This window comes from Macadamia integrifolia, unplaced genomic scaffold (assembly GCF_013358625.1).
Source record: "Macadamia integrifolia cultivar HAES 741 unplaced genomic scaffold, SCU_Mint_v3 scaffold2369, whole genome shotgun sequence".
Classification (NCBI taxonomy): Eukaryota; Viridiplantae; Streptophyta; class Magnoliopsida; order Proteales; family Proteaceae; genus Macadamia; species Macadamia integrifolia.
This window is the reverse complement of record NW_024868665.1, coordinates 33252-60822: the sequence shown is the minus strand read 5'-3', so window position 1 is coordinate 60822 and position 27571 is coordinate 33252. Positions and strand designations below refer to the sequence as shown.

At 41.4% G+C, this 27571-nt stretch overlaps 1 protein-coding gene across 1 annotated transcript in view; it reads right to left on the bottom strand.

Annotated features, from left to right (window-relative positions):
- Positions 1-10259, bottom strand: part of LOC122066393 (cytochrome P450 94A2-like) — a 10609-nt gene extending 350 nt beyond the window's left edge. Inside the window, exons 1-2 of the mRNA XM_042630201.1 lie at positions 9738-10259; positions 6-367 (exon numbers count right to left, since the gene is read on the bottom strand). Of these exons, the coding sequence (XP_042486135.1) occupies positions 6-367; positions 9738-10162 (787 nt within the window). The 5' untranslated portion in view covers positions 10163-10259. The remainder of the gene's footprint in view (positions 1-5; positions 368-9737) is intronic.
- Between the last annotated feature and the right edge of the window lie 17312 nt (positions 10260-27571).

Here is a 27571-nt window from a genome sequence, read left to right as displayed (position 1 = left end):
TTTTGAAACTGCTATTCTCAATTGCTTCTCAGACCCAATATCGAGTGCCCTTTTCAATTTCCATATCCATCGGAATATTGAACCAAATCGCATAGTACTTAGTAGTGTAGCTGCTTCAAATGCGACTGCAAATTCTGTTTCTGGTTGTGGGAATGAAGGGGAAAGATAATTTGGGTCAAACCCAAATGCACTTTTGCAGATATTATCAAATGCAAATCTCTGAAGTATGTCTTGCAGATCAAGAACGGATTTTTGAGTAGTGGTCATGGAGAGGAGAGGAAGAAGGCGATTATGGAGCTCGACCTCCACCGCTGTCTCGACGAATTTTCGGAGAGATTTGGTATTAAAAGCATGGCTAGAGATCTGTTAGAATTTAAATTCATTTTATTATAATTAAGTTTCAAAATGAGGTTTTTCTTTTATGTGTTTTATGATTTGTAATGGTGTAGGACCCTTAGGGTCAAGGTAGTGGAAAAATGTCAATAACGCCCTATGGGTGCCCTAAATTCCATTCATGGCTATTACCATGAGTGGAGAGGTGGGGCAAAGAGAATTGATTGGGATTAATTTCATTTATGAAATTAATTCTTAATTCATGCCATAGGTTATTGTCAAATTGAGGTAAATGGTCAATGTCATTATGTGGGTGCCCTAAAGTCCATTCATGGTCACTATCATGAGTGGGGAGGTGGGCTAGGAAATGGTCAATAACACCTTATGAGAGCTCTAAATTCATTCACATTCATTATCATGAGTGGGGAGGTGGGCTAAGGAATTGATTGGGATTAATTTAATTTATTGAATTAATTTCCAATTCATGTCCATATGACATTATTCTCCAATTAACTTGCCATTAGTTGGAGGTTACTTTTGGAGAATCCAAGAGGGTGCAAGGGTTGGTTTTGGGTCTATATAAATCCAACTAAATACCTTGCAGAGACATACATTCACACATTCACACTTCATCTATTTTTACTCTTTGCAACCATACAAGTCTTTCTCTTTCTCTCATTTTTCTCTAAGTCTTGTGTAAGGTTAGAATGGACTGCTGTGCTGTAGCTTTTTGTTTCTAGAAGGGACTAGAAGAACTGTCTCATCTTCTAGTGGAATGTTGTTTTATCTTGGAGGTAGAGATGCAGAACAACTTTTGGCAGTAGAGGGCATCAATTACCTTAAAAGCAGCACTACAAGTGTGACTCAACCTCAATTCTGATCGAAACTTCTTCAGTTGTTGTGGTGGTGATTCAATATTTATTTGAAGTTTATCCCCATTTCATTTCAGCTAAGGATCAATACTACAACATCATAGTAGTTTCTACTACAAAAGCTTTGTATTGCAATTTGTTATATTTTTGTAAGAAATTGTAGTACAATTACCCAATAAGTTTAAGGTAATTGATAGTTGTACGATCCCATGGCTGATCTTGGAGATGCAAGCCTCAACAGAGGTAATGACTCTAACAACAATGATGGTCCATAAATCACTATCATCGGTGATGCTTCGAACAACAATGCCGTAGATGGAACTACCAACGGAGGAGATCCCTCAAACATCAATGTTGAAGGAATAACCAACAACCAAGGAGGCGGGGTTTATGTTAGCCACAATGGTAAGGGAGTTCTTTATTTACCTACCTTTGATTCAATTCCCAACAATGTTATCCCGTCGGTAACTGATCTTATCCCGGATTTGGGTAAGATGAGGATTGTCACTGAATTTGACAAAATTGAGCAGTTTGGAGGTCAAAAGTTCAAACGGTGGAGGAAAATGATGTTGTTTGTATTAGCCCAAATTGGGGTGGTATTTGCCTTAACTGAACCCATGCCAGAAAAAAGCAATGATCCTGTGAAGGAGGACAAAAGGGTGGCTTGGATTCAAGCGGATTATCAATGCAAAAATCGGATCTTGAATGCATTATCCAATGACTTATACCATGTGTATAGTTCATTGGAGTATGCATATTCGATTTGGAATGCTTTGGTAAATAAGTACTCTCTTGAGGATGCTAGCTCAAAGAAGTACTTGGTGGTTAACTTTCTAAATTTTACTATGAAAGATAGTGACACCATCTCAAACCAAATTGATCAATTTCAAATCTTGGTTGGAAAGCTAACAAAGGAAAAAATGGTTCTACCAGAAGAATTTGTGACCGATGCCTTAATTGAAAAGCTTCCATCTTCTTGGGATGCTTTCAAGTTGTCAATGAAACACAAGAAGATGAAGTTTACTTTGAACCAATTGGTTGTAAGGATCAAAATTGAGGAAAAGAACCGGAACAAAGACAAGGGTGAAAAATACCTTGGGGAGAAACGTTTAAAAGCGAACTTGGTAGAAACCAACAAACATGACAAGAAAAGGAAGAACCGTCAATACAATGACGAGCCTTCTTTTAAGAAGAAGAAACTCACTTGTTATATGTGCGGTAAGCCAGGGCACTTCAAGAAAGATTGTTGATTCAAGAAGAAAAAATATGAAAATGTGAACCTAATTGAAGACAACGTCTTTGTAGCTATGGTCACAGAAGCAAATTTGGTTGAAAAATCAAAGGATTGGGTATTGGATACCGGTGCTACAAGACATATTTGTGGTGATCTGAAGATGTTCTCTTCTTATTCCATGAGTATGGGAGATAAAAATGTATTCATGGAAAATTCCCAAAGTGCCCCTATTATGGGAAAAGGAAAGGTAGTGTTAAAGCTCATTTCAGGGAAGACTATAGTTCTCACCAATGTTCTCCATGTGCCAGACATTAGGCGCAATTTAATTTCAGTTCCTTTCCTTAATAAAGTAGGAATGAAATCAGATTTTGAGAGTGATAAGGCGGTTATCACTAGGAATAATGTATTTGTGGGGAAGAGATACCTTAGTGAGAGGTTATTTATACTAAGCGTTGAAAATATTGTAATTTAGAAAGCTAGTACTTCTTCTGCTTACATTATTGTCCCTACTAATTCTTTTGATTTGTGGCATGGTAGGTTGGGTCATAGTAGTGTGAAGTATATCACCAAACTATGCAAGTTAGACATGATCACCAATAAAGTGGAACCCCTTGTGAACAAGTGTACAACTTGTGTAGAGGCAAAGTTAACCAAAAAGCTTCATAAAACTGTGAATAGAAAGAGTGATCTCTTGGAATTGATCCATAGTGACTTGAGTGACTATACGTCATATGAGTCTAAGGGAGGAAACAACTATGTCATAACCTTCGTAGATGACCACTCTAGGTATACCATGATTTACTTACTCAAATCAAAGGATGAGGCCGGAAAGACGTTTATATCTTACAAAACGGAAGTTGAAAATCAACTTGACAAGAAGGTTAAAAGACTTAGAACCGATAGAGGGACTGAGTATTTTAACATTGAAAAGTTTTGTGAGGAAAATAGAATTATCTAGGAGACAACCGCTCCATATCAATCGGAATCCAATGAGGTTGCTGAAAGGAAAAATAGATCTCTTAAAGAGATGATGAACTCTATGTTATTGAGTTCGAGTGTACCACTTGATATGTGGGGGGAAGCCATGCTAACGGCATGTTATCTATCAAATAGAATCCCACATAACAAGACTGGTATGATTCCATTTGAGAAATGGTTTTGAAGAAAACCAAGTTTAAAACACTTGCGGATTTGGGGCTGTTTGGCTAAGGTATTATTACCGGATACCAAGAAAAGAAATTTGAGGTAAAAAACATGTGATTGTGTGTTTTTGGGATATGCTGCAAATAATACTGCATACCGGTTCATGGTGATTAAAGCCATGGATGATGTTATTGAAACAAATAGCATCATAGAATCAAGGGATGTTGAGTTATTTGAAAACATATTTCCTTTTAAGTCCAACTTACCTACAAGTAAAGATAGACAATTGACTTATGGGAAAATGAAGTTAAATGAAAGGGTTACCAATCAAGAATTGGGTAATGGTGATGGAAGTCAACTAAGAATGAGCAAGCGATTCAAAAGACCCAAATATTCGAATGATGAGTGGCTTGTCTATCTAGTAGACAAAGATCCTCTTACATACAAAGATGCTATTACATCATCGGATGCCGTCTTTTGGAAGGAGGCAATCAAGAGTGAGCTAAATTCGATCTTGGAGAATAATACTTGGGAATTGGTAACTTTACCAATTAGTTCCAAAACTTTGGAAACCAAGTGGATATTCCGAAAGAAACTAAAAAGTGATGGATCACTTGATCGTTTCAAGGCTAGACTTGTAGTCAAGGGGTTTAGGCAAAAGCTTAGCATTGATTTCTTTGACACATTTGCCCCAGTCTCTAGAACTGCCACAGTAAGGGTTATGTTAGCATTGGCGTTAATACATAACCTGATCATCCATCAAATGGATGTAAAAATGCTATTTCTAAATGGGGACTTAGAGGAGAAAATTTACATAAAGCGACCAAAAAGTTGTGTTGTAAATGGACAAGAGCAAAAAGTTTGTAAGCTTCAGAAATCTTTATATGGATTGAAGCAGGCGCCAAAGCAATGGCATGAAAAATTAGATAAAGTTCTAATTTCAAATGGTTTCGTTGTGAAAGGTGCTTATATAGCAGGTTTCATGGTGGTAAGGGCATATTCATACTACTATATGTAGATGATATGCTGATAATGAGAACAAACTTGAAAATAGTGAATCAAGCGAAGAAACTTTTGAAGTCTAATTTTGACACAAAGGACTTAGGAGAGGTTGATATGATCCTTGGGATCAAGATCATCAAGCAAGAGAATAATATTTCACTATCCCAAGCCCATTATGTAGAAAATATACTTAAAGAATATGGGTACCATGAAGTTTCAGTGGTTAAAACACCTTTTGAAATAGGATGTCATTTGAAAAGAAACTTGGGTGAACCGGTGAATCAAAAAATGTATGCTCAAATAATTGGTTCAGTTACATATCTAATGAATTGTACGCGTCCTGATATTGCCCTTACGGTAGGAAAGTTGAGTCAATATACTCACAGTCCAAGTAAGGAGCATTGGAGCGCAATTGATAGGTTGCTGAGATACCTAAAAGGCACTATAAACTATAGTTTGTACTATAGTGGTAAACCAGCGGTGTTGGAAGGGTACTGCGATGCAAATTGAATATCGGGTACAAACGAGTCCTTAGCTACTAGTGGGTATGTATTTACACTAGCAGGCGGTGTGTGATACCCTATTTTTTAAACCCAGTCTAATTACACGGTTGACCCGGTTTAACCATGCAGGACCCGAACCGGAGAGGGTTAAGGCGGGTTCCTTATGGACCATGATGGCAAGGGTGACTTTGAACACCGGTTGGCTAGACAAGGCCGAGTCAGTGCCAGAGGAGATGGGTGTACCCAAGCTGTGTACATGCACATATCATAAGGCCATGTACGGATAAAGCTGGTATGTAGCCGTATCTTAAAGCACATACGTATAATATATCTTGTGCCGAGAGTGAGATTCATGCCGAGAGTCGAATTCCACCAAAATTCCACTTGTTGGCTAATTCTTTGCCCTCAGGTGGGCGGTCACAGGTGGGTACATCAGCCCACCTGTGTGACCTACCCATGTGCTACTAATGATTTTGAGGAAGTATAAATAGCATCAATTGTGTTTTTCAATATCTTATTTATTACACGGAAAGTTGGTGAGAAGATTTAAGAGGAGAGAGAAGAGAAGGGAGAAAAGATAACGAAGAAGAAGCAAGGGGAAGGAAGAGGAAGAAATGGATTTAAACGGTGCCAAGGTTTGATCTTCCCATTCCAACGCTGGAAGAGTGATCTCCAACACGAGATCTACGTTTAGAGGTGAGCGAAGGCTATATTCCTTAAACTTTCACCATACCCAAGTAAAACCCTTGATTTGGGTAGAGTTTCTTGAGGTCTTGTAAATCTCCTTTGAGATGATGAATCTAAGGTTTAATAGATGGTTTATGTGTTGATTTTGAAGGATTTGAAGAAGTGTTTACAATATTGGAGAAGCATTGGTGATTTGAAGTGATTTTGGGGTTTTTGGAAGAGTTCTTGAGCAAAGAAGGTAAGATAGCTTCTATTCCTTAAATCTAACCTAGATCTAGGTTAGAATAATCTTATGAGACCTTGAATGTGTGAAAAATGGGTTTGAAAAAACCCCATTTGATTCCCCAAAGGTTGGGGAAGGTTTCAAGGAAAATGACATTTTTTCGCCGAGACCGGTGGGCCAACCGGTGTTCCGACCCGCCCACCTGTGAAGACCGGTGGGCTATGACAGGTGGGCAGTCCGACCCACCCGAGAGGCCCCCAACGTGATTTTTGTGTCCGAATGGACCCAAAACGGACGTGCGACCTTATTTTATGATTCTAAACATGATTTTATCATCAAATTTTATTAGTTTTGACCCCAAAGTGGTGAAATGCTAACCCCATTCACTTATGATAGGTTCACCAAAATTTACGTTTCTCGCGTCGAATCTCACCTGTACCGGGCGTGAGTCTTTGTACACTACAAGTAAGTGGGGAGAGGACGTTTGACATTATTTTAAGGCTTTTTTGGCATTCATTCAAATGTATCTAGACTAGCCATGTCACCATGCAAATTATATGTAGCTTAATCATCCTCATATTTTTATGCCATGTGTGTTATGTTTATTTTCTCAATGTCAAATGATGATGTGCTTATGTGATGAGTGTTGACATCATTGTGCATGATGCATTAATAGACTAGATGTCGTAGTCGGCTTGGAAACGAGTGCATTGGTGGCCCGTGGAATGGAACGCGGTGGCATTATGCAATCGTACTATGTCATGTAGGGGCATGCGGTTTAGGTTTATCATCTTCTCGTGCTACAACCCTTCCTAATAGGGGTTGAGGTGTTGGGTTACCATTTGGGAGGAAGCAGTGGTCACGGTTGTTGGGTCACTATGACGGTTAGACATACGCCCGGTTGATCATTAGGACAATCGGCAACCTCGGTGGTATATTCAAGAGGGCCAATCGTACTGCTTTTAAATTGCTGGAGTCAGCACTTTTATTTTCTGTCATTTACTTTTATGTTGAGAGCCTGTAGTCGGCATGCTTCACTTTTCCAAGTACTCACGGTGGGCCTTCTCCGACAGCCCTATAGGCGTATCGCGGGATGGAGTTCGTGGAGTGTACGCGAAGTATACGTGCATTGTGGTTGTAGTAGCACTAAACCAAAGACTTAGTAATGTTGTTTAGGTGGATGTGATTTAAAATGAATTGCATAGCATATAGTGCATATGGTTGTGAATGTATGTGGACTGTTGTGTGGTCCTTCTTTTCACTTACTGAGCTAGTGAGCTCATCCCACATATACACCTCTTTTAGATGATTTTATAGGTCACCAGCCTGAAGATCAAGGGTTGGGCCCCACAGTTGAATTCCCTGAAGAGGATTGGTGGGTCCCCGAGGAACACGAGCACGGCACGGATTGCTCGTGCGAGGGTTGTGCTGCGGGTTGACACCGAGATGAGCTTTACTTTTTGATTCTTTTGATGACCCCTTTGGGTACTTGATATGTGAATTGTTATTCTTTTGTGTAAATATCATGCCTGCGGACCCACATGTATTTAACTATGTACTACAATTTGGGTATCAAGTATATTGAGGATATTTACAGGTAAATTAAGTCTTCCGCTGAACTATTGAACATTATCTTAGTTGTGTGTATGCTGTGGTTGAGTACTGTATCAGATGATCCTGGCAGGTTTGGGTTAACCGGAGTTAACCCGGTCACCAGTCTAGTTCTGTGTGAACGGGGTGTGACACGATGCCATCTCATGGAAATCCACAAAGCAATCTTGTGGGATAGACTCTACTATGGAAGCTGAGTTCATAGCCTTAGAAAAGGCGGGAACGAAAGCCGAATGGCTTAGAAACTTAATGGTAGATATTCCATTGACAAAAATTGGTGCCATCGAAATCACTACATTGTGATAATCAAGCGGCTATACATCTAGCCAAGAACCGGATATACAATGGTAAATGGAGGCATATACGCCTAAGACATAATTTTGTGAGACAGTACATAGATGAAGGAATGATAGCTATCGATTATGTGACATCAGAAAGTAACCAAGCTGACATGTTCACAAAGCCTATGTCTGTTAAGAATTTGTGTAGTACATCTATAGGAATGGGGTTGATGCCTAATCCTTAGGTCATATGATGGACACCTTACCTATGTGAAGAGGCCTAATGCCTGAATTAGGTTCAAGGGGTACAAACGAAGTCATGGGTGACCATCTCAGTACTACTGCTTATTTAAGTATTCATTCCAAGATGTAGATGATGATAGTAGTACCACCACAAAGAGAAAGGTTGAGCGGTAAATCTCTTAATTAGTCCAATCCCAAGAAATGTGGGGGTGTGTTAATTATGGTGCACATCGGGGACTAACCTAAGTGGATGTAGGGGGTGTGGCCGTCGCCAATGAGAACTTATAGGCAAGTTCTCTAAACATTCATGAGTCCAAGATAAGGGACATGGCCGGTTCAAAAGTCCAAAGTGATTATATGATGGGCAGCTCAAAAAGTTGACTTATAGGATGTGGTTGATGGATTGGTCAGCTACACTAATGAGGAAAGGTTCAAAGAGTCTGACTCTACCCGTACTCTGTAGCGCGACTCATTAGACCTAATGTAGGTTCAAGTCCGAAAGACATCTACAACGATGCGTCCTATAGTGTCTAATACAATCACAGCAAATGTGTCATTCCTGTCATTTGAAACTTGTGGAGGATTGTTAGAATTTATATTTATTTTATTATAATTAAGTTTCAAAATGAGGTTTTTCTTTTATGTGTTTTATGACTTATAATGGTGTGGGACCCTTAGGGTAGTGGAAAAGGGTCAATAACACCCTATGGGTGCCCTAAATTTCATTCATGGCCATTACCATGAGTGGAGAGGTGGGGCAAAGAGAATTGATTGGGATTAATTTCATTTATGAAATTAATTCTTAATTCATACCATAGGTTATTGCCAAATGGAGGTAAATGGTCAATGTCATTATGTGGGTGCCCTAAAGTCCATTCATGGTCACTACCATGAGTGGGGAGGTGGGCTAGGAAATGGTCAATAACACCTTATGAGAGTTCTAAATTCATTCATGGTCATTATCATGAGTGGGGAAGTGGGCTAAGGAATTGATTGAGATTAATTTAATTTATTGAATTAATTCCCAATTCATGTCCATATGACATTATTCTCCAATTAACTTGCCATTAGTTGGAGGTTACTTTTGGGGAATCCAAGAGGGTGCAAGGGTTGGTTTTGGGTCTATATAAATCCAACTAAATACCTTGCAGAGACATACATTCACACATTCACACTTCATCTATTTTTACTCTTTGCAACCATACAAGTTTCTCTCTTTCTCTCATTTTTCTCTATGTCTTGTGTAAGGTTAGAGGGGACTGCTGTGCTGTAGCTTTTTGCTCTTAGAAGGAACTAGAAGAACTGTCTCGTCTTCTAGTGGAAGGTTGTTTTATTTTGAAGGTAGAGATGCAGAACAACTCTTGACAGTAGAGGGCATCAATTACCTTAAAGGCAGCACTACAAGTGTGACTCAACCTCAATTCTGATCGAAGTTTCTTCAGTTGTTGTGGTGGTGATTCAATATCCATTTGAAGTTTATCCCCATCTCATTTCAGCCAAGGATCAATACTACAACATCATAATAGTTTCTACTGCAAAAGCTTTGTGTTGCAATTTGTTATATTTTTGTAAGAAATTGTAGTACAATTATCCAACAAGATCTGTCTTTGGAACTTCCATTTCTCTCCATCGGCATTAAAGATTCCAGAACCAAGAAAACTAGAGAGGCCATCTCGAAAGATATCACCTTTTGGGTATATGTAGAATTGCGTCTTAAGAATGTGTTGGACGTTAAGGGGATTGGTAGTTATGAGTTGGGGATAGCCAAGAGATTGGTCAAGGATGTTGGTTCCATTATGAGTTGCAGTAGTGTTTTGAAGAAGCTTTATGATCCATTGATTGGATCGCTCCATGTTTGCGACTAGAGTGAGATTTGAGCCTATTAAAGGATAGGATATGGGCAACTTTGTTGGAGGAGATGATGATTTGTTGCTTTTAATTGCATAAGTGAAGCAAGTCTTGATGAAGAGAAGAAAAAGAAGAAGAAGAATGAAGAGGAGAAGGGAAGTTAAAAGCTCAAGCTGTACCATGATCACTGATTAATGGTGGGTTTGATATGAAAACTGTTTTATTCTTAATGTAACCTTCTTTGTGGGGTAGTAAATTTATAAGAAAATTATCTTTGAAATAGTGTAGATGTATCGGGCAATTCGTGTATCAGATCGGTACATGATATATGATGGTCAAAATATCTTATGGTCGATATCGGTATCTTTGAGGGTGAAACTGTCCAATTTGTTTGATACTGTGCCCGTATCTGATCCGATAGTGATACCCGCTACTTAAAACCATAAGATTGGATTTTGGTTGGGTATGCCTTCAGCTCTCAGAAGGCAAGTATCATGTGTTGGGCTACAAGACTCCGTCAACCATGGAGTGCATTCTGGTTTTGTACACAACAATGAGATTGTCTTCTTAGCTAAGGAGTCAGCTAATGTATTAATTTTCTTAAAAATATTGAGAATACATGTATAATAATATCTTCTACCCTAGGGTGTGCATCTAGAATGGATTGTATCACGTGATTATATAACAGATAAGGGGAGGGTTTTATTGGAGTACAAATATTTGATCCATAGATACCTAATACCTAAAACCATAAGATTAAGGGTGTTAATCGGTTTGATTTCGGTGTATATCGTATGGTTTAGTTCGGTTCATATTTATTTGGCTGAAATTAAAACCATACCATTTACTAAACGGTTGCACTTTCTGAAACCACAACCGTTTAGTAAACCATTTTGGTTCTACGGTTTTTAAACGATGTCCGTTTCATGGTTTTAGACAGATTTGATCGCAGTTTATACCATTTTATCAATTCGCTAGTTTGTTTGGTTTTAAATGATTTTGATCGCAAACAATTTGCTAGTTTATTCGCATATTTACTAAAATTTGTTTTTGTTGATAAACGCTTCAATCTTGTATCAAATCAAATGTGGCATTGAACAAGCAAGGATTTAACTACATAATTGCATAATAGGAGTAAATTATGGAATAGACTATAGGAAATCCTCTATGATCCTTAATTCTTCCCTAAATTAAACCATTATGTTTTGTTAAAACAATCAAATATTTAATCGTTATACGGATTAATCGGATTAGTTTTGACGGTTTAAAGAGTTCGATTTTCACAGTGTTATTTCAGTTTGAAACCAATGGGTTAAACGGTTAACATCGACCTGGCCCATTTAACTAATCGGTCATAAACTTGAAACTAGAACCGAACCATTTACTAAATGGTTTTGCGGTTTTGATGTGAACAGCTCGATTCGATTTCTATAAATAGTTTGGTTTCAAATTCACATCCTTACATAGGATGGGATTTTGATTGGATATGCGTTCAACCCTCAAAAGGGAAGTATCATGTGGTGGGTTACAAGACTCCGTCAACCATGAAGTACATTATGGTGTCGTACACATAAATAACGACGTCTTCTTAGCTAGATATATTAATCTTTCTAGAAATATATTGAAACTTCCAATGAAGGAAGTAAGAGAATAAATTTTTATATAATGTCTTCTACCTTAGGTTTTCCATTGGAAGGATTGTTTAACATGTTTATATAACTAAAAATGAGAGGATTTTATTGTAGTATATTATAATCTTATTTTTTTACTCCAACGTAAGGGTGTCAAAACTAAAATCAAGTTATATGCCGAAATTGAACTAAGCCTTTTACATTGAAACCGTGAATTTTTTTAACAAATAGTTCGATTTTGATTTCAAAATGAAATTGTTTAGTAAATAGTTTAAATCGAATCAAATCATTAAAATAGATGATAAACCGATTAAAATATACATATTAAGTTAAGCTTTCATGGTTAGAATAAACATTTATGGCAAAAATAAATAAATCCACTTTTAAAATTCAAATATTTTGAATAATAAAAAAAAAGCATATAAACAACAATAACCTTAGAATTATTTAAAAAAAAAATAATTACAAGAAAAAAATTAATTTAATATGTAATCTATATAAATTTCAATAAAAAGTTACGAAAGGAGGAAGAAAAGCCGTTTGAATAAAAAAAAATCTAATAAACATTTAAAACCAAACCTGAACTGTTTAAATTCGAAATCATTTAAATCATGTATTAAATGATTTGGTTCTGATTTTAATACAAAATCTTGCACTGAATCAAATCAAACCAAATTGTTTACACTGAAACTGAACCATTTAACAATCTTACTAAAGGTGTCAAAGTACAGATTAAAATGGTAGATCGATTAAAATTGATTGGTTAAGCCTGAAACGAAATTTTATCAGTTTGGTTTTGAGATGAGATTTTATGAAACAGGTAAAAATCGAAACCAAATCAGAATATTGATTAAAACGAAAAATTAAATTGATCCTGATAAAAAACTGAGACCGAACCTGTCACACCCCGTTCACCCTGAACCGGAGTGGTGACCGAGTTAACACCGGTTAACCCAAACCTGCCAGGATCATCAGATACTGTATTCGACCACAGCATACACACACTAACATAAGTTCATCAGATCAGCGGAAGACTAAGTTTTACCTGTGAGTAACTCCCATATACTTGATACCCAATTGGTGATATAATAATTATATACATTTGGGCCCGAAGGCATGATATATACACAAAAAGAATAAAGTTCAAATATCAAGTATATACAAGAGTTCATCAAAATCATCAGAGTACACAGCTCGGCTCGGTATCAAGGCAGGAGCTCAGCTCGGCATCAAGGGTTGTGCCCAGCTCGGCATCACATGTAAGAGCTCAGCTCGGCCTCAGAAGTGGAGATCAGCACGGCCTCCAGGTGGAGCTCAGCTCGGCCTCAGAACTGCTGTCCTGCAGCACAGCTCTCGCACGAGCAGTCTACGCCGTGCTCAAACTCCTCAGGGGTCCACCAGTCCTCTTCAGGAAACTCGACTGTGGGACCCACCCCATGCTCCTCAGATGCATGACCTGCAAAATCATCTAAAAAGGGGGTGCACACGTGGAATGAGCTCACTAGCCCAGTAAGTAGAAAGGTGGACCACACACAACAGTCCACACATCACAACACATCATATGCACTACATGCCATGCTATACATTTTAATTCACATCCACCTAAGCAACATTACTAAGTCTTTGGTTTAAGTGCTACTACAACCACAGTGCGCGTATACTCCGGGTACGAGCCGCGAACTCCCTCCCGCGATACGCACATAGGGCTGTTGGAGAAGGCCCACCGTGAGTACTCGAAAAAATAAAGACAATGCCGTCCACCGGCTCTCAACAGAAATGTAAATGACTGAAATTAAAAGTGCTGACTCCAGCAATTTAAAAGCAGTACGATTGGCCCTCTTGAATGTACCACCGGGGTTGCCGACTGTCCTACATGACTCGCCGGGCATAATGCCTAACCGCCACAGTGTCCGACAACCGCGACCCCTGCTTCCCCCCAAATGGCAACCCAACACCTTAACCCCTGTTGGGAAGGGTCGTAGCACGGGATGGTGAGAATCCTAATACCGCATGCTCCTATATGACAGTACGACTGCATAGTGCCTCCGTGTCCCATACCACGGGCCACCAATGCATTCGTTTCCAAGCCGACAACGGCATCTAGTCTATCAATGCATTATGCTCCATGATGTCCACATTCAACATATAAACATCTCATCCAATTGGCATTTGAAAAGTAAACATAGCATATATGCACATCAATGAGTGGAATGACTGATCTATAGAGCATATTCATGATGACATGACTAGATTAGATATAGTTATATGAATGCCAAACAAATGCCTTGAAACAAGGCCAAACGTCCTCTCTCCACTTACTTGTTGCGTACAAGGATTCCCGTTCGGTACGGGTGAGATCCGGAGCGAATCGGGTAGGATTTGGTGAACCTAACATAATTGAGAGGGGTTAGTACTTCACCATTTTAGAATCAAAATTAATGAAATCCGATGTCAAAATCGTGTTTAGAACGTCAAAAGAAGGTCACACGTCCGATTTGGGTTCGATCGGACATAAGGATCACCTTCGGGGCCAAATAGGTGGGTAAGACAGGTGGGTTGTCTACCCACCGGTTATACCCACCGGTTATGACCGGCGGGTAGGTACCCGCCCCGCCGGTTATACCCGCCGGTTGTACCCGCCAGTTTGGCTAGGGACCCCCTGCCTTCTCAGGTGGGTACTCTCAGGCGGGTAGGTACCCGCCGGTTGTACCCACCGGTTTTGGCGGGAATGACTCTGTTTCTTCCCCATTTCTCCATCCTTTGGGGAATCAAATGGGGCTTTCCCCCACCCATTCTTCACACCTTTGAAGTCCTATAGGATGGTTCTAACCTAGATCTAGGTTAGATTCAAGTGAGGGAAACCATCTTACCTTCTTTGCCCAAAAATGACTTCAAACCCTTCAAATCACTTCCAACTCACAATGCTCCTTCTATCTTGTCAATATCTCTTCAAATCCTTCAAGATCAACACATAAATCATCTATTAAACCTTAGATTCATCATTTCAAAGGGTATTTACAAGATCTCAAGAAACCATACTCGAATCAAGGGTTTAAAGCTTGGGTATGGTGAACGTTCATAAAACCCAACTTTTCTTACCTCCAACTGTAGATCTAGAGTTGAAGATAACTCTCCCGGCACCGGAATGGCAAGATCGAGCTTCGGCGCCATTGAAAACCTTCCTTTCTTCCTCTTCCTTTCTTCTTCCCTTTCTTTTCTCTCTCCTCTTTACTTTTCTCACCAAACGTACGAGGGTAATAAATGGAAAGAAAAGAAATCATAAAGCTTTATATACTATTCCTACTTAAGTGAATAGTGTTGGATGGGTCACTCAGGTGGGTGGGTGTACCCACCTGTTATACCCGCCTGAGAGCCAAAACTTGGGATTTTGATCGGGTTCGGACCTCGACGCGAACCCCACCCCAGGCATACGATGTAGCATACGTATATACCTTAAAATACAGATATAATACTTGTTTTATCCGTACATAGCCTTATGGTAGGTGCACGTACACGGTTTGGGCACTCCCGTCTCTTCTGGCACTGGCTCGGACTTATCGGGCCAGCCGGTGTTTAAGGTCACCCGTGCCATCATAGCCCATAAGGAGCCCGCTCTAAAATCCTCTGGCTCGGTTCCTGCACGGTTAAACCGGTTCAATCGCGAAATCTAACCGGGTTTAAGAAGCGGGATATTACAGATACAGTTAGTATGAATTACATGATACTAGCAAGACCTTAGCCACAAAGTGTAATCCATCTCCAAATACAGACCCGGATACACGATACTAGTGAGACCTTGGCCACAAAGTAAAACTCAATACCGTTCACTTAATCTAGCATACATATCATAGTTGAGTATGGACTACGTAACAACAGTACCAATCATCAACCACAAAGTGTATTTATTTTCAAATGCAATCTCGGGGTATACGATACCAGCGAGACCTTGGGCACAAGGTGTAACCCACGACTACAACTAACTCTACTGCGCATAATCAATGCATGAATGCAACTATACAAGGGAATCAAGGCACCAATACCACCTCGGCCAAGCCAGATTTCGTCTCACACAACCAAACACATCGGCCACACCGGATCTCGTCAGACATATAAATGAACAATTCGTATGAAATCCACAAGAATGTAACATATGATAATCACCATCATCATGTGAGCAATATAATTAAGCATATTAAATCTACACATGTGAACAATTCTATAATAATTAAACAATCCAAAATAAAACCATCTCTCACCTTGTTGATCTCTACTTGTGTTAAGATTCAGATAAGGCCACTGATCAATCCACTCAGTTTCTGTCTCGGGGTCCATGCGCGTTATTGTCCTAGACAAAATCCATGTGATAGTAATGTCACGGGAAACAGGGAATTTCCACCAAAAATATCACTCCTGTTTCCGGTGGAACTGACAGAGAGCTCCAAAGGCTTAGTGGTCCACTGAAAATATACCACTGAAAGCAAACCCAATGGATCCGATGGGCTGTTTTCGATGGTGGTTCAAGATAGTCCACCCATTTTGGGACTTTTCGACTCTGGCCCTATCGTCGGGATTTATTCTGTGGAATTTGTAGGGGATGCTCTCAGCATCATTTAAAGCCAATAAAATCTCGATTCCACTGAGTCATTTGGGAGATGCGTCAATCTAATGATCAAAACCCTAGTTGGTCTTTTGACAATACATGTTACCAGAGCTCACCGAGCTTGGTTCGAGCTCTGCAACAACACCGGGAGGGTAGAACACGCATTCTATGACCTAATTATGGTTTGTACACTAAGATTTCATCCATACCTAGCTTTTGTCTAGGTTGAAATGAAGAGAGTGGTGGAAGTGAGTGTACTTACCTCCGACAGCGATTCTGACAACTTGGCGGCAACAGGCACCAAGGTAAGCCTTCTCCTCCTTCCCCTTCTTCTTCTTCCTTCTTCTTTTTCTCTTCTTCCTTACGTTGGACACAATAGAAATAAGGAAATGAATTCCTCATTTCTAACTTATAAGTTAAAATGGACCTTAGGGACTATTTGGTTGGACCCTATTCGGATCAATCGGATAATTATGACTTTCGGAGCCCGAGACCCCATCCACTTAGGTTCAAAATGCATTCACATCATGAGTAAAGTGTGGGGGATGATTTGGGATCATCCGATACTATTTAAGACGCGAGTGGCGAGACCCACGGGCGTCGACACCATAACCTGTTATGTTCACAGGAAACAGCCCATTGGATTCAGGCCCAGTGGATCCGATGGCATATTTTCGATGGTCAAGACAGCAAGACAGCTTGACGTCTTGGCTACTTGCTGGCCCATGGATGGTCTTGCAGGGGTGGTTGCCCTCAGCCATGCTCAAGGCCTTTCAACAACTTCGATACGTGCCTGGACTTATGTGCGAGTCGGGTCACTTACCGTCTAGGATCGAAAGGTACGAATCCCCTCCAATTAGACTGACACGTGATGCACGAACACTTGGGGTCATCTCTCCCTCTTTGGCAATGGGTGGCCGTGAGCCAAAACCCTACCGTTCTTTCGATCTCCGGTCTGAGACCTATCACAATAGTTCAAATTAGACGGAGTCAAGGCACAAGTGTAACATTCCCCCCACCTTACAAGAATTTCATCCTCGAAATTGAACATACCTGGAAAATCAAACAATCTAGGATACTGCTTCAATATCTCATCTTCCCGCTCCCAAGATGCTTCTTGTTTGGTGTGGTTCATCCATTTCACCTTGACAAAGGAAATAGTGGGGTTGCGAAGAACATGCTCTTTTCGGTCAACAATCATCTCTAAAAACTCCACGTAGGCAAAATCCTCTTCCAAGTTACGCGGTAAGTCAAGACGTGAGGGGTCGGAAATGTACTTCCTCAACATAGAAACATGGAAGACATCATGTGTACCTTCCGACTCTGATAATAAAGCTATTCAGTAAGCTACCAGTCCAATCCTCTCCAATACATCATACGGTCCCATAATCCTTGGACTAAGCTTTCCCTTCTTGCCAAACCGCATCACCCCTTCAACTAGGGAGATCCGTAAGAACACCTTGTCTCCAACACCAAACTTCAGATGTTTCCTCCTAACATCCACATAGCTTTTCTGCCTGGACTGAGTTGCCTTGATCCTTTCTCTGATCACATTCATCTTCTCACTAGTAGCCTATGTCAAGTTTGGACCCAAAATATGCCGCTCACTAACCTCATCTCAATAGAGTGGAGTTCGACACTTCCTGCCATACTCTACCTCGAATGGGGACATTCCGATGGTGACCTGATAACTGTTGTAGGAGAACTCAATAAGGAAAATATGCGCATCCCAACTATAACTCATATCCAAGGCACATGCATGGAGTAGGTCCTCTAATGTCTAAATAGTCCTTCATGACTGACCATCGGTCTGAGGGTGAAAGGCAGCGCAGAAATCCAACTGTGTGCCCATAGCCTTCTGACACATGTCCAGAACTTGGAAGTGAACCTAGGATCTCGATCAGAGATGATACTAACTAGCACACCAGGCAATCTGATGATGTTATCGACATACAACTTGGCCAACTTGTCCATAGAAATGTGATCTTGATTGGGATAAAGTGAGCTGCCTTAGCCAAGTAGTCCACAACTACCCAAATGGCATCCATACCCTTCTGTGCACGGGGTAGACCTGTGACGAAGTCCATGGTAATATTCTCCCATTTCCACTCCAGAATAGGTAGGGACTGTAATAACCCATGGGGCCTCTGTCTCTCAACCTTGACTTGCTAGCATGTGAGGCATCTAAATACAAGCGTGGCCACATCATTCTTCATTCCTTTCCACCAATAGGAGGCTTTTAGATCCTTGTACATTTTAGTGTTGCCAGGGTGAATGGAGTATGGAGAGCTATGTGCCTCTCTCAAAACTCTCTCTAATCACCATCACCGGGCACACACAGCCTCCCTTTGAACTTGAGAATTCCACTTTCAGTTACAGAGAAATTCGGGTCCTTTTGGGTTCCTTCCATGCATTCTGCTATCAACTTCTGCAACTCTGCATCAGTAACCTGAGCTGCAGTGATCCTATCCACTAGACTAGGTTGTACCACCACTGCCGATAGTGACAAAGTGACACCCTCTACTAATAGTTCCAAGTCTAGTTTCCTGGCCTCCTCTAGGAGATACGCATTGGTGGTCAGTGATGCAAGAGTTAGTGACAGGGATTTCGGACTAAGTGCATCAGCTACCACATTAGCCTTTCCCAGATGATAGTGAATAGCACAATAATATCCTTCATCAGCTCTAACCAACGCCTTTGTCTCATGTTGAGGTCTTTATGGGCGAAGAAGTGCTTGAGACTCTTATGGTCACTGAAGATCTCACTATTCTCACCATACAGGTAGTGTCTCTAGATTTTCAGTGTAAAAATCACAGCTACCAACTCCAAATCATGGGTGGGGTAGTTCTTCTCATAATCCTTCAACTGACAAGATGCATAAGCAGTGACTTTCCCGTGCTACATCAATACACAACTCAATCCCAGCTTGGAGGCATCACTATACACACCCATACCACCTGTATCAGTCGGAATAGTCAAAACTGGAGTTGACACCAACCTTTGCCTTAGCTCCTTAAAGCTCTTCTCACAAGCATCAAACCACTCAAATTTTACACCCTTTCATGTGAGTCGGATTATCGGAGTAGCAATACGAGAGTTCTCGATAAACCTCCTGTAGTATCCGACCAATCCCAGAAAACTACGTATGTCTACTACACTCTTGGGAGTCCAATTCTAGTACTACCTTTACCTCGCCTAGGTCAACCTTTACACCCTTGTCTGAAACAATGTGGCCTAGGAATGCCACCTGTGACAGTCAAAACTCGCACTCGCTGAATTTTTCATAGACTTGCTTCTCTCTCAGTCATTGCAGTACTAACCTCAAGTGAACAGCATGTTCCTCTACACTCTTGGAGTAGACCAAAATGTCATCAATGAATACTACCACAAACTTGTCTAGGACATCCTGGAATACCTGGTTCATCAAGTCCATAAATGCAGCCAGTGCATTGGTCAGCCCAAATGACATTACCAAGAATTCATAATGTCCATACCTTGATCTGAAGGTTGTCTTACTGACATCACTATCCATGATCCTGAGCTGGTGATAGCCCAATCTAAGGTCGATCTCGGAGAATACCCTGGCTCCCTGCAACTGATCAAATAAATCATCAATGCGTGGCAAAGGATACCGGTTCTTAATGGTTAGCTTATTCAACTCCCGGTAATCTATGCACAATCTCATACTTTCATCTTTCTTCTTGACGAACAATATCGGTGCTCCCCATGGAGACACATTAGGTCTAATGAATCCCTTCTTTAAAAGGTCTTGAAGTTGCACCTGCAATTCCTTTAACTCTGTGGTGGCCATGCGGTAAGGGGCCTTTGACACTGGTGTCGAGCCAGGGAGTAGGTCTATAGCAAACTCTGTCTCTCAGTCCGATGGCCTAATATCTATCTCAGTATCCATCACAGATGCTAAATTGCCTTGACATCCCTTGTTCAGTAGCTTCTTCATCTGGAGTGCAGATATGACAACCTTTTTGGGTTTCTTAAGCTTAACCCCTTGGAACACAAACTCATCATCATCACGAGGTCTGAAAATGATATTCTCTACACATAGCACACTGGCTCTGTATACAGACAACTAGTCCATTCCTAAATCACATCGATGTCGGTCATATCCAACTCGATCAAGTGAGCATTCAACTCATGATCACCTATGGTCACTGGACAAGGCTCATAATCATAGTTCAAACCCACTACACTTCCTATAGGGGTGCTCACAGCCAAAGATTGAGTCAATCCCTTGGGTGGAATTCTCATCTTCTTTCCAAATGCCGGTGACACGAATGAATACAAGGCTTCTGAGTCAAATAACACATGTACAGGTAATAATGATATCAACAATGTACCTGTCACTACTCTGGGTGCAGCCTCGGTACCTTCTGTAGTCATAGCAAACACTCTGCTCTGTGGTCTCTGGCCCTGTAGGGGTTGCGCTAGTCTAAGGGCTAAATATGTTTGCTAGGGCCTAGGTGGCATAGTATATGGTGCATCACCTGGCCTTCGGTGGGGGCATGTCCTCTCCATATGGCCAGACTGATCACAATGAAAGCACCTCGAGCTCGATCCTGAAGATTGAGATACAACACTGGATCAGGAGGACTGGGAAGTCTGACTAGCATCAAGCTTCCTAAATTGCATTGAAGTTGGGTTGACATAGGGCACTCGGAAAGGTTTGTTGCCTCCCCTAGAATCAGTAGATCCCATTGGCCTCTTTCGTGTCCCTTGCTGGGCCGTGAAGTTCTCTATGCCGATCTTCAATAGATTTAGCCACTTGGACCACCTCAGCATAGGTCCAGTTTCAACCCCACAATGGTTGACCCAATACCGGGCCTCAACCCTTTCTCAAACTTCTTTGCTTTAGCTCTATCACCTTTGAGATGCTCAGAAACAAAATGGAATAGCTCCTCAAAGCGTTGTTGATACTCGAGCATAGACCGGGAATCAGGAACCAACTGAGAGAACTCTCTCTCCTATCCCGAAAGCATTCTGGAAAATAGTTCTCAAAAAAGGCCCCTTTGAAGTCTGCCCAAGTGGGATTCGGGTTACTAGCCCTCAAAATAGGCTCAGTGGCACTCCACCAATCATCCGCTTCATTCTGTAACTGATAACCCGCACATAAAATTTTCTACTCATCATTGCAGCCCATCAGTCTAAAAACATTTTCCATTCCACCAATCCATCTTGATGGATACAACGGGTCTTGACCCACCTTCGAGAAGCATGGGGGCCTAAGCCTTTGAAACTTCTCCATCATTTTCATCAAGTCTGTCCATCTCTCTACATGGGCTTAGGCTTCGGCTTAATCTAGTGTCAGGTCTTGCACCTGCCCATGCACTTGTGCCCCACCAATTGTTTGAAGGGTAGCTGATCCAGCGGGTATTGGAACAAGTGCCAGTGGAGTAGGAGCTGGGGCGGTGCATTACGGGCTTCCATTGTCGCTTGGATCCTATCATCGATCTCGGGCATAAACTGGATTTGCCTTTCTTCAACTCCCCTCATCATGTTATCCATGATGGACGCCACATCCTAGGTTGTAAGTACCGGCAGAGCCGAAAGTGCATTACCAGGGTCTACCCCAATTTCGTGTAGGAGAAGCGGGAGGCGACGGGCGTGATCGGGATCAGGATTGAGTGTTCCTGTGTGACATGACTCCTGTGGAGGAATCCTATTAGTGCACATGCATATACAAGGTTGCATGTAATTGGAACACATGCATGCATAGTGGATCCCACATATATACGATAGGCGAAATTAGGGTTAGGGTATGCATAGGTGGGGTCAGCACATATTTGGATCCGATTGCCTGCATATCAAGAAGGGGCACACAATTAAGGCAACAAAATAATAATTTAGATTTGAAAAATAAAATAATTTATTTTTCAATTTAGTCCATCGGAAAAAGGGCGACTCCTCATCGAAAATATGGCTTAATCCACCAGAAATACTAGTGTTATTTTCGGTGGGAAAAACAGAGAGCAATTTGGGATTTTTCACTTCACCGAAAACAGGCACCGAAAGCATGCCCAGTGTTTTTGATTGTTTTCGATGGCTCCAAAACGGCTATAAATAGGCTCAGGTTTGGGTTTCATTTACAAAACCCTATTCTAACTTGTGAAAAAGGTGTGGAAACGGCCAAGGAAGATTTTTCAACCCATTCCCTACCTTCCTCTCATTATTTCACTATCGATCGGCACCGCATTCGCACCAAAGGTATGTTCCTCCTCTCTGTAACCTAGTTTTTTTATTTTCTTCTCTGTGAGCTTTACATTCAGCCACTGAACCTGGTTTTTCATTCTTAATCCTTAGGAATCATATTGCAATGATGTTTGGATGTTGTGTACGTACCTGACGTGCCGTTGAACAAGAGGAGCAAGACGTCGCCGCTCAATTCAATCCAATCTTGTTCCGCTCTATAGCCGAGCGAGACCATTGGGAACTCTTCGAGCACCGCAATGTAGACCTGGAAGTGTGAGGACCAATGACTTCTATGCATTCCGTCTCTGTCAATGGTTTGACGATGTTGGGTGGTACCACATCTTAAAACCCAACAAGTATTACTACCCTACATTGGTCAACTTATTCTACTCCAACCTGCAATGCGTGAACCAGGGTACTAAAGAGATGCGGATCACCTCCTATGTGAAGGGGATAGAGATCTCCTTTTAAATGGGGTAGTTGGCTAATATTCTGATGGTCAGCAATGCCGGTGACCTGGTGTACTGCCCGCCTCAGACTCCAGCTTATAACTTCCAGAGTCCCGATACTTTTCAGGAGATAAACATGTTGACTAAGGAGGCCAAGGGGTGGAACTGCTCAATCAACTACTTTGCTACTCCAAAGGTCGTTCGTCGTGCGATTCAGTTGAATGTTCTTCCCATTTGTGGACACTATGATAAGGTATCCGCACTGCAAGCCTATGTGACCTACTGCATGTACATGGTGGTGCAGATACATATTACCTCCTTATATGGACCATGGTACTTCAGTCCGAAGGAATGGATCTCTGAGCGAGAAGCCTGTGCTATGGAAGAATACTTACTACTGACATCTTCCGCCTACAGAGGTCAAGGGTGGCGATGCCGGTGCCAGTACTGTTGGCGATGATGCCGATGATGTTAGTGGAGATGTTGGCGGTGTAAGAGAAGTTGTTGGGGTTGGTGAAGCTCCACCACCTGATACCCAGACTATGGGTTCTATGGCTACTTCTACTTCTCGGGCCACTAGGGGTGCGAGGCCTTAAGGTCTCAATGATGTTATGGCCAGCCTAGACACCACCACATCTCTGGTGAGAAGTATAGATAGCTGCCTCAACGGCATAGACAGGTCTGTTGTCTTATGGACAATAGAGTGGCCTCCCTAAAGGCACAGATGTAGGCGATGGTCTTCCATCTTGGTATTCCGGTGCCTCCTCTAGGAACGCATGGTCCGAACCAGGCTCAGGGCCAGGGACAGAACCACCAGTAGCAGTAGCAAGAGTTGTGGCATGTTTGCCATTGTAGCTTTCAGGATTTCCCCTTCCATATTTTATTTGAGTTTGATGTTTTACGTTTAGTTGAACTTTCATTTTAGGTCATTTGTTTCTGTCATTTACATTCCTAGACTTTAGGCTAGTTAGGATTCTCTATTTTTCGTACTTTAATTTTATAAAAAGTGTAAGCTATGTAATCAAGTTCTCCTTTATAATGAAACGGCTTTAATACCTATACTTGTCTCCTAATTGTGTAATTTTTATTATTGTTGTCTTGAGATTTTTATTTAATCCTAATTTTTCCAAAACCATGTTTTGACTAAGATTGTGAGTTAAGGAAGAGCATCGCGCTTTGATACCATAGCTGTCACACCCCAATTCTAGTAGACCCAATTTACCATTTGGAATACCGACAGTGTAAGACACGTACCTATCTTACAAACCTACCAGGATCACTGATACCAGTACCTTAACATTTCACAATCTCACATCACAACCAACCAAAAGTAGCGGAATTGGAGTATAATAGCGAAATCATCAGATATAAATAGAGAAATTATCTAATGATAAACATAATATCATTAGTCAAGTTATTCTGTTTACAATCCTTCAAGACTTACATATATTAAGTTTAAAACATAATATTCACAGACCTATATCAACATAATAAAAAATACGCCATACACCTTATGGCCGCGTATACACAAAAGTCACAAGCACAGTCCTGGCCATGCTCCTCCACTTCTGGCATCCACCAGTCGCTCACTCCATACTCAGGGCCAGAGGAAAAAGTCACTAGCCACAGGCACAACCATACTTGCATCATCATCTAAAAAGTATATATACGTGGGGTGAGCTTTCCAACTCATTCGATGAGGGTGGGGTCAAGCACATTCAAACAAGATAGTAGTAATAATAATTTATGTTGCATGACAGCGAAAATTAAACACATAGTCCATGATGCTCATGATGTAGTTCATTTATTTATTTTCCACCTAACAATACAAACTAAGTCTGGTAAATGTTACTACAACGCATTAGGTTGTATCCTTCATCTCAGAACCACCATTGATTACGCAAGGATACAAACCCTAGCTGTGAATAGAAGCCTGCCAGTCCCCATATGCATCCACGGGTCACCCAAAAAACACCTAATAACCCCCTCCTAGCAGTCACGGCACTGTAACACATCGGCCACGCTGGACAGGTTCCTGCCTCTGGCCACAATCACATCGTATCACGGGTGTGGCATTCCAGAAAGGTACATCGAACATACCACAATGGGTTATCCAACACCTCAACCCCTATTGGCAAGGGTTCGTAGCATAGGGAGTGATACCTAACCACATATACACTACATGCCTTCATAGTGATACAGTTAGCTTGAATTACACGATACCCGCAAGACCTCGGCCACAAAGTGTAATCCATCTTCAAATACAGTCCTGGGTACGCGATACCAGTGAGACCTTAGCCACAAAGTGAAACCCGAGATCGTTTACCTAATCTAACATACATATCACAGTTGAGTATGGACTACACGACACTGGTACCAATCATTGGCCACGAAGTGTATCCATTTTTAAATGTAGTCCCGAGGGTACACGATACTAGTGAAACCTTGGCCACAAGGTGTAACCCATGACTACAACTCTAATGTGCATAATAAATGCATGAATGCAGCATACACAACAATCACGGTACTGGTACCACCTCGGCCATGTCTGATTTCGTCTCACAACTAAGCACACGACGATCACAGTACCGGTACCACATCGATCACACTAGATCCCGTCATACATATAAATGAACAGTTCATATGAAATCCATAAGAATGTAACATATGATAATCACCATCATGTGAGCAATATAATTAAGCATATTAAATCTATGCATGTGAAAAATTCTATATAATTAAACAATCCAAAATAAAACCATCCCTCACCTTGTTCTCTGCTTGTGTTAGGGTTCAGATAAGGCCACCGATCAATCCACTCCGTTTCGGTCTCAGGGCCCATGCGTGTCACTGTCCTAGACATAAGGACAATCGTACATGAGTACGTGTCGAAAATATCAGGAGGGACCCACTTGGATCACCCCAAAAGGGTACAGACAAAATCCATCAGTGATAGTAATGTCACCGGAAACAGAGAATTTCCACAAAAAATATCAGTCTTGTTTCTAATGGAACTGACAAAGAGCTCCTAAGGCTCAGTGGTCCACTGGAAATATGCCACCAGGAAGCAAACCCAGTGGATCCGATGGGCTATTTCTGGTGGTGGTTTAGGACAGTCCACCCATTCTGGGGCTTTCCAGCTCAGACCCGATCACCAAGATTTGCTCCATGGAGTTTGTAGGAGATGTTCTCAACATCATTTTAAGCTAATAAAATCCCGATTCCACTGAGCCATTTGGGAGATACGTCGATCGAACGATCGAAACACTAGTTGCTCTTTTGGCAATACATGTTGGAGCTCACCGGGGCTTGGTTCAAGCTCAGCAACAACACCGGGAGGGTAGAACACACATTCTATGACCTTAACATGGTTTGTACACTAAGATTCCATCCATACCTAGCTTTGTCTAGGTCGAAATGAAGAAAGAGTGGTGGAAGTGAGTGTACTTACCTCCGGTAACAATTTCGGCAACTTGGCGACAGCCAGCACCAAGGTAAGCCTTCTCGTTCTTCTTCCCCTTCTTCTTCCTTCTTCTCCTTCTTCTCTCCTTCCTTACGTTGGACACAATAGAAATGAGGAAATGAATTCCTCATTTCTAACTTATAAGTTAAAATGGACCTTAGGGTCTGTTTGGTTGGACCCTATTCGGACCAATCGAGTTATTATGACTTTTGGAGCCTGAGAACCCGTCCACTTAAGTTCAAAATACATTCACATCATGAGTAAATTGTGGGGGATGATTTGGGATCATTCGAGATTGTTTACGATCAGAGTGGCAGGACCCACGAGCATCGACACTATGACAACAGCCTATTATGTTCATCAGAAACAACCCACCGGATTCAGACCTAGTGGATCTAGTGGCATATTTCAGGTGAACAAGACAGCTTGTTGTCTTGACTGCTTGCTATCCCATGGCTAGTCTTGCATGGGTGGTTACCCTCGCCCATGCTCAAGGCCTTTCGGCAACTTCGATATGTGCCTGGACTTATGTGTGAGGAGTCAGGTCACTTACCTTATGGGATCGAAAGGTACGAATCCCCTCCAATTGGACTAACACGCGATGCACGAACACTTGGGGTCATCTCTCCCCCTTTGGCAATGGGCAGCCATGAGTCAAAACCTGACCGTGCTTTCGATCTCCGGTCTGAGACCTATCACAACCGTTCAAATTAGACTGAGTCAGGGCACGGGTGTAATATAAATAATTCTGGGACCTTTTCAGCAAGGAAGTTCAACCGTACTTCAGAAGCTATAGCACGTGCCATAAGGGTTTTGCTGCAACCAGAAGGATCAAACAACAGCACCCCAATTGGTGGACAAGTTCCCATACGCTTGAGAGCATCTTGATGCTTTTGTGTCCATTCTACCGCTTGAAAGCATTATTTGTTGATTAACCTCATTTTGGCCACCAATATCATCCCAGCAAACCTTCGGAACCTCAAGTAGAACCTGACAATAGAAAACATGTGTCAATTTAGAATGTCTAGCGTGTCCCTTCAAAGTAACATTGGATGCTAAGTGCCAACATGAAACAACAGGTCTCTTAAATGCAAAGCCCCAATATGAAAGAACATGTTTTCTTAAAGCATTATTGACAAGGTAGAAGGCAACATAGAGGGGAATTACACACTATGGACCCAACAACCCACACCACCTTTCTTTTGGCTAGTGGCTACCACTTCTTAATCAGAAAACCAATAAGA